At 35.9% G+C, this 13,187-nt stretch overlaps 1 protein-coding gene across 1 annotated transcript in view; it reads left to right on the forward strand.

The window, feature by feature from the left end:
* Positions 1 to 13,187, forward strand: part of DNAH6 (dynein, axonemal, heavy chain 6) — a 337,022-nt gene that overhangs the window by 3,815 nt on the left and 320,020 nt on the right. The window contains exon 2 of the mRNA XM_011925684.1: positions 9,648 to 9,880. Coding sequence (XP_011781074.1) covers positions 9,656 to 9,880 — 225 coding nt within the window. The 5' untranslated portion in view covers positions 9,648 to 9,655. The remainder of the gene's footprint in view (positions 1 to 9,647; positions 9,881 to 13,187) is intronic.

The following is a 13,187-nucleotide window of genomic DNA, read 5'->3' on the forward strand; positions in this document are numbered from 1 at the left end:
TTTTATTTCTGATCTTATTTATTGGGATCTTCTCTCTTTTTTCTTCATTACTCTGTCTAAAGTTTTGTCAGTTTTGTTTAACTTTTCAAAAAACCAACTTTTTATTTCCTTGGTCTTTTCTATTGTCTTCTTCATTTCAATTTCATTTATTTCTGCTCTGATCTTTATTATTTCTTTTCTTCTACTAATTTTTTGATTTGGCTTACTCTTGATTTTCCAGTTCTTTAAGAAGCATCATTAGATTGTTTATTTGAAGTTCTTCTTTTTTCATGTAGGCACTTATAGCTATAAACGTCCCTCTTACTACTGCTTTTGCTGTATCCCATACGGTTTGGTATATTGTGTTTTCATTATGATTTGCTCAAGAAATTTTTCAGTCTTCTTCTTATTGCTTCATTGATTCCTGATCATTTGGGAGCATATTGTTTAATTTCCACCTATTTGTATAGGTCCAAAATTCCTCCTGTTATTAATTTCTAATTTTATTCCTTTGGGGTCAGAGAAGATACTAGATATTATTTCAATTTTTAAAATGTTTTCAGGCTTGTCTTGTGACCTAACATATGGACTTTCCTTGATAATAATTCATGTGCTGAGGAAAAGAATGTGCATTCTGTAGCCATTGGATGAAATGTTCTGTATATATCTATTAGATCCATTTGCTCTATAGTGCAGATTAAGTCTGATGTTTCTTTGTTGATTTTTCTGTCTGGAAGATCTGTCCAATGTTGAAAGTAGGGTGTTGAAGTCTCCAGCTATGATTGTACTGGAGCCTATCCTAGTTCTAACAGTATTTGCTTTATATGCATTGGGTGCATATGTATTTATAATTGTTATATTCTCTTGCTGAATTGACCCCTTTATCATTATACACTGACCTTCCTTATCTCTTATAGTTTCAGTCTTGAAATCTATTTTGTGTGATGTAAGTATAGCAACTGCTACTCTTTTTTCATTTCTGTTGGCATGGAATATCTTTTTTCATCCCTTTATTTTTCATCTATGTGTATCTTTATGGGGGATGTGTGTTTCTTATAAGCAATGGATCAATGGGTCTTGTTTTTCATTCATTCAGCCAGTCTATGTCTTTTGATTGGAGAGTTAAGTTTATTTACATGCAATGTTATTATTTATAACTAAGGACTTAATCCTGCCATTTTGTTATTTGCTTTCTGGTTGTTTTGTGGTCTTCCCTTCCTTCTTTCTTTCCTGTCTTCCAGTAGTAAAGGTGATTTTCCTTGGTGATATTATTTAGTTTTGTATGTGTGTGTGTGTGTGTGTGTGTGTGTGTCTTCGTTGTATGTTTTTGGTTTGAGATCACCACAAGGCTTGCAAATACTGTCTTATATGTTATGTTAACCTGATAACAACTTAACACTGTTTGCATAAACAAACAAGGGAAGAGAAAACTAATAAAAACTCTATGCTTTAACTTCATCCCCCCACTTTTAAACTTTTTGTTATTTCTAGTTACATCTTATTGTACTATGTCTTGAAATGTTGCTGTAGTTATTATTTTTGTTATTGTTTCATCATTTAGTCTTTATACTTAGGACAAGAGTCATTTACACCATAGTCACAGTGTTGCAATATTCTGTTTTTTTGTGACTTATCAGTGAGTTTGTAGCTTCAGGTGATCATTTATTGCTCACAAATGTTGTTTCCTTTCTGACTGAAATATTCCCCTCAGCATTTCTTGTAGGACAGGTCTGGTGATGATGAAATCCCTCAGCTTTCATTTTTCTAGGAAAGGCTTTATTTCTATTTCATGTTTGATGATGGGTATTTTCACCAGACATACTATTCTAGGGTAAAAGTTGTTTTTTTTTTTTTTCTTTCTTCAACACTTTAAATGTCGTGCCACTCTCTCCTGGCCTGTAAGTTTTCCATGGAAAAGTTCTCCTGACAGATGTATTGAAGCTCCATTGTATGTTATTTGTTTCTTTGCTCTTGTTGCTTTTAGGATCCTTTCTTTGTCCTTGACCTTTGGGAGTTTGATTATTAAATGCCTTGAGATAGTCTTCTTTGGATTAACTCTGGTAGGTGTACTGTAACATTCTTGTACTTGGATATTGATGTCTTTCTCTAAGTTTGGGAAGTTCTCTGTTATTATCCCTTTGAAAAAATTTTCTACCCATATCTCTTTCTCCACATCCTCTTTTCAGCCAATAACTGTTAGAGTTGCGTTTTTGAGGCTATTTCTTAGATCCTGTAGGCATATTTCATTTATTTTTATTATTTTTTTCCTTTGTCTCCTCTGACCATGTATTTTCAAATACCCTGTCCTCAAGCTCACTAATTCCTTCCATTGCTTGATCAATTCTAATATTAAAGGACTCTAATGCATTCTTCAGTATGTCAGTTGCATTTTTCAGCACCAGAATTTCTGCTTGATTCTTTGTAATTATTTCAATCTCTTTGTTAAATTTATCTGATATAATTCTGAATTATTTCGCTCTGTTATCTTGAATTTATTTGACTTTCCTCAACACAGCTATTTTGAATTCTCTGTCTGAAAGGGCACATGTCTTTGTTTCTCCAGGATTGGTTTCTGGTGCCTTATTTAGTTCATTTATTGAGGTCATGTTTTCCTGGATAGTGTTGATGCTAGTACATGTTCTTCAGTGTCTGGAAATTGAATAATTAGGTATTTATTGTAGTTTTCACTGTTGGGGCTTGTTTGTAGCCATCCTTCGGAAGGCTTTCCAGATATTTGAAAGGACTTGGGTGTTGTAGTCTAAGCTGTGTCTGCTTGAGGGAGCACCCCAAGCCCAGTAACACTGTGGTTTTTGGAGACTCATAGAGGTACCTCCTTGATGGACTTGGACAATATCCAGGAGAATTCTATTATATTCATCTATGTGTCTATTCTTATGACATTACCACACTGTTTTGATAATTATAGCTTGGTAGTAAGTTTTGAAATGGGAAAATGTGAGTGCTGCAACTTTGTTTTTCCTTTTCAATATTGTTTGGGCTACTTAAGGACCTTTGCAATTCCATGTGAATTTTAGGATTAGCTTGTCAACTTTTATAAAAGACAGTTGTAGTTTTGATAGGGATTGTATTGAATCTGTACATCAATTTGGGTAGTATTGCCATCTTAATAATAGTAAATTTTCAGATTCATTTACACAGGTTTTAAATTTCTCTCAGCAATGTTTTTCAGTTTTCAGCATGTGAGTCTTGCACTTCTTTGATTCAGTTTTTTCCTACATATTTTATCATTTGCAATGCTATTATAAATTTAATTGTTTTCTTTTTCATTTTTTGATTGTCCATTGCAAGTACATAGGAATACAACTGATCTTTGTGTGTTGATCATGTATCCTGTGACTTTGTTAAACTCATTTATTAGTTCTAATCATATTTTGTCAATTCTTTAAGATTTTTATATAAAGTAATTTCATCTATGAATAGAGATAGTTTTACTTCTTCCTTTCCAACCTGGATGCCTCTTATCTCCTTTTCTTGCCTAATTTCCCTGGCTTGAGATTTCAGTACAATATCAAATTGAAGTGGCAAGATCAGACATACTTATTTTATTTCTAATCTTAGCAGGAAAGTTTTCAGGCTTTCAGCATGGAGTGTGATGTTAGCTATGGGTTTTTCATATGCCCTTCATCAGGTTGAAGACATTTTCTTCTATTCCTAGTTTGTTTAATATTTTTATAATGAAAGGGTGATGGATTTTTATCAGATGTTTTTTCCTGCATCAATTGACTTCTTCATGCTTTTTCCCCTCTTCTTCTGTTAACATGATGTATTACATTTATGAATTTTTTATGTTGAACTACTTTTACATTCCTATGATGAATTATACTTACCCATGGTATACAATCCTTTGAATATACTGCTGGATTCAGTTTGCTAGTATTTCTGATTTTATTTCATGTGGTCAGAAAAGATATTTTGTATGATTTCAAAATTTTAAAATTTATTGAGACTTGTTTTGTGGCCTAACACATGGTCTATCCCAGAGAATGTTTCATGTGCACTTGAAAATAAAGTGTTTTCTGTTGTTTTGGGGTGGGACATTTTATAGATGTTTTTCAGGTGTGTTTGGTTTATAGTATTTCTCAATTATTCTACTTCCTTATTAATCTTTTCTATTGTCCCTTAGTCAATTTGGTGTGACTATAATGGAATACATAACACAGGCTGGATAATTCATAAAGAACAAAGATTTATTTCTTACAGTTCTGGAGACTGGGAAGTCCAAAACTGAGAGGATAGTGGCATCTGGTAAGGGACCTCATGTTGCAATCACCCATTATGGAAGATGGAAGGGCAACAGAGTACATGAGAGAACAAGAGAGGAACCAACTCACTTTTATAACAAGCCTTCTCAATAACTAGCCCACTCCCAAGAAAAAGACATGAATCCATTCATGAGGTCTCTGCATTAGGTTTTCATTTTGACCTAATCACCTCTTATTAGGCCCCACTTCTCACCACTTCTCAACATTGAGGATTAATTTTCCAACATATAAACTTCAGGGGACACATTCAAACCATAGCAGTAGTTGTTCTATCATTACTGAAAGCTAGACTCTTCAACTACTATTGTTTAATTGTCTATTTCTCCCTTTGATTCTGTTAGTTATTACTTCATATATTTTGGGGCTGTATTGTTAGGTGAATATATGTTTTAATTGTTATAGCTGACTGTTAAGATTGACTCTTTTCATGACCTTTAGCTCTCATTACAATTTTTGTCTTAAAGTCTATTTTGTTTAATATTAATATAGCCACTGCAGCTTTCTTTTGCTTAGAGTATGCATGAAATATCTTTTTTCCATTATTTTATTTCAACCTATCTGTGTTTTTCAATCTAAAATATGTCTCTTGTAGACAATATGTATTTGAGTCATGTTTTTTATTCATTCTGCCTTTTAACTGATAATTTTAATCAATTTCCATTTAATATAACTACTAATGAGGAAGGACTTTTGACATTTTCTGTTTGTTTTCTGTATGTTATTTTTCAATTCTTTCACTATTGCCTTCTTTTGTATGAGGTAGATTTTTTTAAGTGTACCATTTTGGTTCGCTTTTTATCTTTTTGTTGTTGTTGTTGTTATTTTCTTAGTGGTTGCCCTATGATTACAATTAACATCTTAGTTTATAATTAGTTAAGTTTTTCTTCCTGTAAGTGGACCATACTTTCTTTGTTTGCATGTATCATACTTTTGGTTGAAAATTGAATATCAGATATGTTGAATATTATAATATGGTAACTCTGGAAATCAGATTCTCCTGCCTTCTAAGAATTTGTTGTTTCTGCTTGTTGTAGGTTGTATTTGTTTGTTGCTGACTTTTCTAAACTACTATTTAAAGACTGTATACTTTGTCACATGTGGTAACTGAAATCTCTAAAGTCACTGAAGTCTTACAACTTTTGTGGAAGGATGGACTTTTAGAGTTTCCTACTCTACCATTTTTGCTAATGTTATTCCCATCATTACTTTTAAATTTTATATTGTCATTATCCTTGAGCATTTCATAAATAGTTTATGTATTTTATATCTAAGAGTTCTAATATATAATGTGTTTGCCTTTTAAGTCTTGTTTATTCTGCTAACTCTTGTTGGGAGTGGCTTGTTTTCTTGTATGTTTGGGTTTTTTATTTTAATTGTAAATTTATATTTGGCTGAAACTAACTTGTGAGAATTCTAAGGAATCAGAGTTGATGATGCCTTTCTCTTCATGAGTATTTCCTAGTAGCATGCATTTTTTCCCCAGACCACACAGATAGTGTAAATTAAAAACCCAGAACTAGTTTTGTCTATACTCATAAATTCCTGGGGGAGACTATTATATTTTTAACAATTTTTTCCACCTGGATCTGCAGGTAGAAATATGCTGGTTTTCCTGTAGATTTTTGTCACTGCCAGTTTTTTCCTAGTCCAACCTATTATTGAGGGGATAATTCTTCCAGCAGTCTCAGATGTGTGTGGCAACTGTAGTTTGCTCTTCCATTTTATGTAGACTCAAACAAGGCCTAGTCTTCTATTTCTCCTCAGCATTAATCCCTGAAGCTATATGTTCTTTGTATGGGCATTTGTACCCACAGCACCCACAGCTTCCATGTTATTTATTGCTCTGGTTTCATCTGATTATTATTTTGACCCTTGAGGATTCCCTTATTTCTGTGAGCCCTGGTATAGTCCACTATATATCCAGAAGCAGAATTCTATGATTCAATAATCTTGGGCTCAAATTCATATAGAAATTTAAGTTGATGGATCTGGATTTGTATATCAGCTCTGCCACTTACTACCTCTGAAGTGACTTGGGAAAGTTACATAACCTCCTTAAGCCTCAATTTCCTATCTGTGGCATAAGTATAGTAATACCTCAAACATAAGGTTATTGCAATGATTAGTGGAATAGCACCCGTCACAAATGGCCTGGTATATAAATCTTAACCTAACGCTAAAAAAATTTTAACTGCATTTACTTTTACTATTAAAGATGTGAACTTGTGAGTAACCATTTGTAACCTAGTTCTTTAGCTATGAAATGGGAATTTCATGTTTGTTAGCAGTACTTAAGAGATTGAATGCAAAGTATAAAGCACAGTACTTGGCACATAAGAAACAACCAATGAATTGTAACAATTATTTATAAGAACTATAAAAATAACAGGCTATACACAAAGCTGTCTACATTGATTTAGTAAGTGGTCAGTTGACAATGAAGATAACATCTTGCCACATTAAAAAATAAGCTTGGAGAGATTTGATGAGTAGTGTTTCGTATAGTAATATCTTTGTGAAACTATGTGTCTTCCAATCCTCCCCACCCCCACTCCACAACACACACACACACACACACACACACACACACACACACACCCACACCCACCCCTTAGCTTTTGGAATACTTTCAGGTGCACATGGTAACACTTGTGTACAATCCACCTTTATCTAAAAAAGGGAGTCTAGGATTGAGGAGCAATAGATTTGTCTCCATTACATAAACTTTGAAGGGAACAGATTAAAATTTCACTGCACATCTGAAATGAAATCTATTTTGAGTGTGTGTCTAACATTGCTTGTTGTTATAACTTTATGCTTTGATGTATTGAGTTGGCTTTGAATTTTTTTCCACTATTAGTTTATATCATGATTGCATTTTACTAGCTGACTAATTTAGTTTTGTGTGTATTTTTCATCTCTGGGGAATTAATCTTTATTTTGTGTACATTTGAAGTTTTTCTGAATTTTTAAAATCTTTTCTAAACTGACTTTACTCTCTTGCTGTGTCCAGTTTCCCATTAGGGATTGGGAGATCTGCATTCTAGTTTTGTCTGTGGCACAACTCGCTGCCTGACCTAAAGTACTTGCCTTCTCTGGGCTTCAGTTCCCTTATTAATCAAATGGGGGAGTTGGATTATGTGACCTGTAATCTCCATTTTAGCTCTATCTATGATCTAGAGAATCATACCAGCATATCAAATACTACCTGATTATGTTAAGATTGAGAAGATGCAGGCTGTGAGTACAATAATGTAAAGAACTTCACATACATCAAGAAACAAATACCAAGGTAACAAAGAGCAACCAAAAAGAGCAAAAGAAAATGATGTGTTCCACTGGTGATTATGTCATTCTGGAGACAAGGTTGAAAACCAGAGCGCGGTCATGTGGTGTAAGGATTCGTCAAGGCAGGTGAAAGGATTTCTTCCCCTGATCAGTAACTGGGATAAGGCATCCTGAGTAAGCAACAGGCCCTGGCCTTCGATGGGATCGCTCCATACAACATTAGCAACAGTCATTTGGGAACTTAAGTGAGATTAAACGCCAGAATAAGATCCAGGGTCTGCTTTGGTAGAAAGGGCACGGGAACCAAGTAATACGGGCTCATCCTATGCCTGACACCTAGGTTACTTCCAAGTGGAAAAGAACATTAGTTGGAAGGCCACAGTGGAGTTTAAGAGAAGAGGAGGCCACATTTCTTGAGCCTTAGGACACTCAGGAGGAAGTCGGCGGGTTGGGCAGGGATGCAGAGTGGTTGCTCCCTTGGAGAGTGGGACCTCATTTGTAAGAGGTTGAGATGGGTGTGAGTGGTCGATAAGCAATGAAACAAACAGAATTAACCACCTCCTTTGGCTGCTCTGCCTACACCTCCTGGCACAGTACTCAATTCCCAGCGCAGAGGAGGAACCAGTCTGTGCGGAGTCTCCAACAATCAGCGACGTAGGAAATGTTACCGAGACACTAATTGGCTCGATTGCCTGGAGCGCTCCTGGACCGAAAGCTGTGACTGGTTGACGCGTTGCCTGGTGACGTGTTACTCAGTGGCGCAGTATATCGGTAAAGGCCCGCTGGTTGCTACGCAACAGGAAACATTCCGCGCTACCGAATGCTTTCTACTCCCGACCAGGCATTGCTCTCTCTGGAGACCCTCGGCGTTGGTTGCTCTATTCTGACTTGGTGAGTCCTGGGAACCGACCATCCGGCCTGGGCTCCGATTACTGGGCCAGAAACAAAGCCTGGCTTTCGGAGAATATAAAGAAAGGTTCAAAGAGGCAGAGAAAGTCAATGGAAAGGCATTTCAGTTATTGTTTCCTATCCGCCCGTCATTTTAGAGGGGTGGAAAGCGAGCAATAGCGATATCAAGAGACTTGTCCAAGATCTCACGCTGAGTAGTCAAATCTGGACCTGCGCTGTTAAATACAGTAATCATTAGACCTCGTGTGGCTAGTCTGAATTGAAATGTGTTCATATATAAAAAGCACACTGGATTTTGAAGGCGTGATACCAAAAGAGAAAATATCACTATAATTTTTATATTGTGTGTTTAAATGATTATGTTTTGCATATGGTAAATAATATTAAAATTAATTTCACCTATTTCTTTTTTTAAAATGCTATTACTTGAAAATTACAATTGCATACAAAGCTCTCATATTTCTATTGGCCAGCACTGATCTATATAAAACCTAGGTCTGCCAATACCTGATTCAAGACCTCTTGTGCCAACACTATTTTGGAAGGTGTTTCGAAGTATCTCCACTCATGTAATGGGGTGGAAGTGTGCGTGGTGGTGCAGAGTGCAAGACCAGTAGTGTTTTAGGACCTTGCTACTCAAAGTGTATGAATCAGAACCTTCATCTTAACAAGCTCTGCAAGTGATGTCCTGCACGTTAAAGCTCCAGAAGCACTGTGTCAGAAATTAGACCTCAATTCTTTTTTTGTCCTTTGTTTCTTCTTGAGTACCTATACCGTATTTTTCAGACTGCGTGTATTAGAATTAGCTGCATTTTGAACAAGTTCCGCAGGAGATGAGAAACATTGATCTCAATACTATTTGCATTTCCTTTTGTCCTTCCAAATCTAGACCAGTGTGGTCCCCAGATGAGCAACGGCAGCAGCATCCCCCAAGAACTTGCAAGAAATGCAAATTCCTGGGTTCCACCCTAGCTGCAGGGGTTCTTGAAGCCTAGGCACAGTTTCTAATTTTTATTCCTTTGGTTCAAGTCCTCAGTTCGGGAAGACTGGGGTAACTTTGATGGGTTTTATTTGAGGGGAGTGAGCGAATTCAACTCTTCCTAGTCCTTAAGTCCCTCTCCAGTAGCCTTCTTCCCCAATTCTTTTGATCTACTTTTCATTTTCTTTTTCCTCACCTATCTTTTCCAGGAGTAAGGATGACTTCTCGGGCCACAGATAGTGAATCTGACCTGACAGATATTGAAGAGTATGCTGAAAATTCAGCACTTCCAAGAATGAATAATAAAAAAGCCAAAGGAAGAGTGAGTTATGTGACATCCACAGAAAATGAATCTGATACACAAATCCTAACATTTAGGCACATTACAAAAGCTCAGGAGAAGACAAGAAAACGACAGCAGCCTGTAAAACTACCGCCTTTGGTAAGTTCAGAAACCATTGTTTTAGCCTCTGTAGCCACAGAGGAAGTTGCAAAATTGCTTTGGAGGATGGAAGTCATTTCCAGACTCTGAATTGACCGAGAAGGAATGAAAAGCTAAAAGATAATAACTGTTTATGTAGTTGTAAATACGGTAAATATTTATTAAACAAATATTAAGTTCTAGGCACTGTTTAAGTTGAAGGATACAGTGGTGAACAAAGTTTTCAGGCAGATAAGTCCTCTCTAGGATTATGTACAATACAGACACTTAACTATGTATGCTATTAGGCACTTTTAGATATTAGGGTACCATTTAACACTGAGAAGTTTAGTAAACATGTTATATTTAGTTATATAGTTTTATTATTTTCAAAGTACATGCCTTTGTATTTAAAAAAGTGTGTGCATGTTGAAAATACTTAATTTTTAGAAACCATTTATGCCCTTGGATAATTATAAATGCATGTAGAGAGCCATGAAAGCGAAAAAATTAAAATGTGAAAGTTGTCCTCTCCACCTTTAGATGTTAGCTACCATCATTAGTGGAGTGCCCTTCAGACTGTTTTATGTTTATTCAAATGTGTATATTTGTATTTATAAACATAGACAGTTTTAAAGTAAGATTATACAATACATACTGATCTCCAAAGTACTTATTTCACTTAAACATATAGAAATGTTTCTAATCCTTGCATATAGTAGTGTCTTTTCTAACAGCTACACTGTATTTTGTTGCATAGAGGTGCCATAACATAGTACTGGTTAACTGGTCTCATGTTTATGTGAGCTCAAGTAATTTCATTTTTGTTTTTTGTTTTGCTTTTATTTGGTTTTGTTTGTTTTGTTTTTATTTTGCTGTTTCAGATAATGCTGTGTTGAATGACATTGTCTTTATACACATCAAGATCCATTCCTAAAAACGGTATCTTTAGATCATATGTACATATTTAATTTCAAAAAACATTACCCAATTGCCCTCTAGAAATTTACCTTTTCACCTACAGTGTACGAGAGGGCCTGTTTGCCCATATCTTTGCTTGGTCTATCATTTTTTTTTTTTTTTTTTGCTACACTGATATGTTAAAAATGGCATCACATTGTTGTTATAATTTGCATCTTATTAATGAAGTTAGGTGTATTTTCATTTTTCATCACCACATATATTACTTATTATGTGGATTATCTGTTCATAACCTTTGTCCACTTTAAAATTAAGTTATCTTGGGCCGGGCACGGTGGATCACGCCTGTAATCCCAGCACTTTGGGAGGCCGAGGTGGGCAGATCACCTGAGGTCAGGAGTTTGAGACTAGCCTGACCAACATGGAAAAACCCCGTCTCTACTAAAAATACAAAATTGGCCAGGCGTAGTGGCGCATGCCAGTAATCCCAGCTACTCGGGAGGCTGAGGCAGGAGAATCGCTTGAACCCGGGAAGCAGAGGTTGTGGTGAGCCAAGATCGCGCCATTGCACTCTAGCCTGGGCAACAAGAACGAAACCCCATTCAAAAAAAAAGTTGTCTTTATCTTATTTTTAAGTTTTTAAAAATATATTATGGATATTAATCCTTATTTCATTGTTTCTCAAACTTAAGTTTGAGTACTGATTTCTCTTGAAGAAAAGCATTCTTGATCCATAGTGCCAATTTATTTTTTATTTGATGTTACTTTATGTGAAAAAACTATTACACTAGGAATTAATTCTAATTCTTAATAAACAAATTGACACATTAAATACAAAGAAAATACAAAACCAATACAAATGGAATCAACGCAAAATGCAAAGTCACCACTGTTGCTGGTTTGACACTGAACCTTCATTTGCATGGTGGATGTGGCACTGACTGCTGCCCTCTTCTTCCCCAGGGTTCAGTGTGCCTGCGCCACCACATGTTGTGTGGGACACCAAGTCCGCCTCTCCATTTTTCTCCCATGGAATTAGCGTGAAACTTTTTACATCTATTTCTCTCCGACGTATTTGCCTTCACTTGACAAAAGTGTATCACTAACCGTTGATGATTAAAGTTGTTCAGCATGTCACCAGTGTCATCCACTCATGTATATTAAAAGTTTGTTACGTGCCTACTCTGTGCCAGGATTTGAGCCATGCTCTGAGGAATGAACAAAGCAAATGAACAAAAATGAACAAAGCAGACAAGATTCATGTTGACATTCTAGTAATTCTAAATAAGCAGACTGAACAATTTCATCCAGTGATAGTAACTATTAAGAAAATAAACCGAACGCATTGGCTCACGCCTGTAATCTTAGCACTTTGGAAGGCAAAGGGAGAGGGTCATTGAGCCCAAGAGGTAGAGGCTGCAGTAAGCTTTGCTTATACCACTGCACTCCAGCCTGGGTGACAGAGCGAGATCCTGTCTCTACAAAAAAGAAAAGAAAAGAACACATGGACTGTGGTAGAGACTCAGAAGAGACTACTTTACATTGGGTGACTAGAGAGGTCTCTCTGAGAAGATGCTATCTGAACAAGTCTCAGCCAGCAGCCTGTATCATCTGCCAGACATCTGCAATTTAGGCAGAGCTCAGTGGGAACATCTTGCCTCTACTCCACTGGGCACCAGCTGAGGCACTGATGCTGTCCCCACTGAGCTCTGCCGAAATTACAGAATTTTTAGCAAAATAAATGTTAGTTTTTAAGTTGCTAAGTTTGAGGCAGTATGTTATATACTAACAGATAACTTGCAAAGTATAAATAATACATGAATAAAATAATTCATACAATATTAAAAAAAAAAAGGAAAAAAGTGAAAATGACCTGAAGTTTCACCATGCAGAAAGAAAGTAGCTTAATAGTCAAGTGACTAATTTCACACGTGTGGGCATCTGTAGTTTGACTTCTTTTTATAGAGTTGGTAATGATGTATTTTTGTTATTGACTTCCCTCCTCTCGACTACCTTCTCCTCTCCCTTTCCCTTCTCCTTCTTCTTCTTCCTATTCTCCTCTTCCCCACTGCTTCTTCCCCCTCCTCTCCCTTCTTCTTTTCTTCCCCCCCTCTCTCTCCCCTTACCTCTCCTTCTCCTTCTCTCTTTCTTTTCTACTCTTCTTCTTTTACATTTTTTCCTTACCTCCAAATTCCCCAGTCTCGGACTCCCTTTTCTATGCCATCTAACATTGACAAAATCTAGTATATGTCCTTTCTCACCTTCGTCCATGCTGAAACAATTTTATACAAATTTATTTGTAATTTTGTAACTTTACAAATGTATGAAACTTACATTTGTAATTGTATTTATTTGTAATATTTTCATAGTACAAATTCATATTTATTTGTAATATTTTCATAGTACA

This window comes from Colobus angolensis, unplaced genomic scaffold, assembly GCF_000951035.1.
Source record: "Colobus angolensis palliatus isolate OR3802 unplaced genomic scaffold, Cang.pa_1.0 Scaffold118, whole genome shotgun sequence".
NCBI lineage: Eukaryota > Metazoa > Chordata > Mammalia > Primates > Cercopithecidae > Colobus > Colobus angolensis.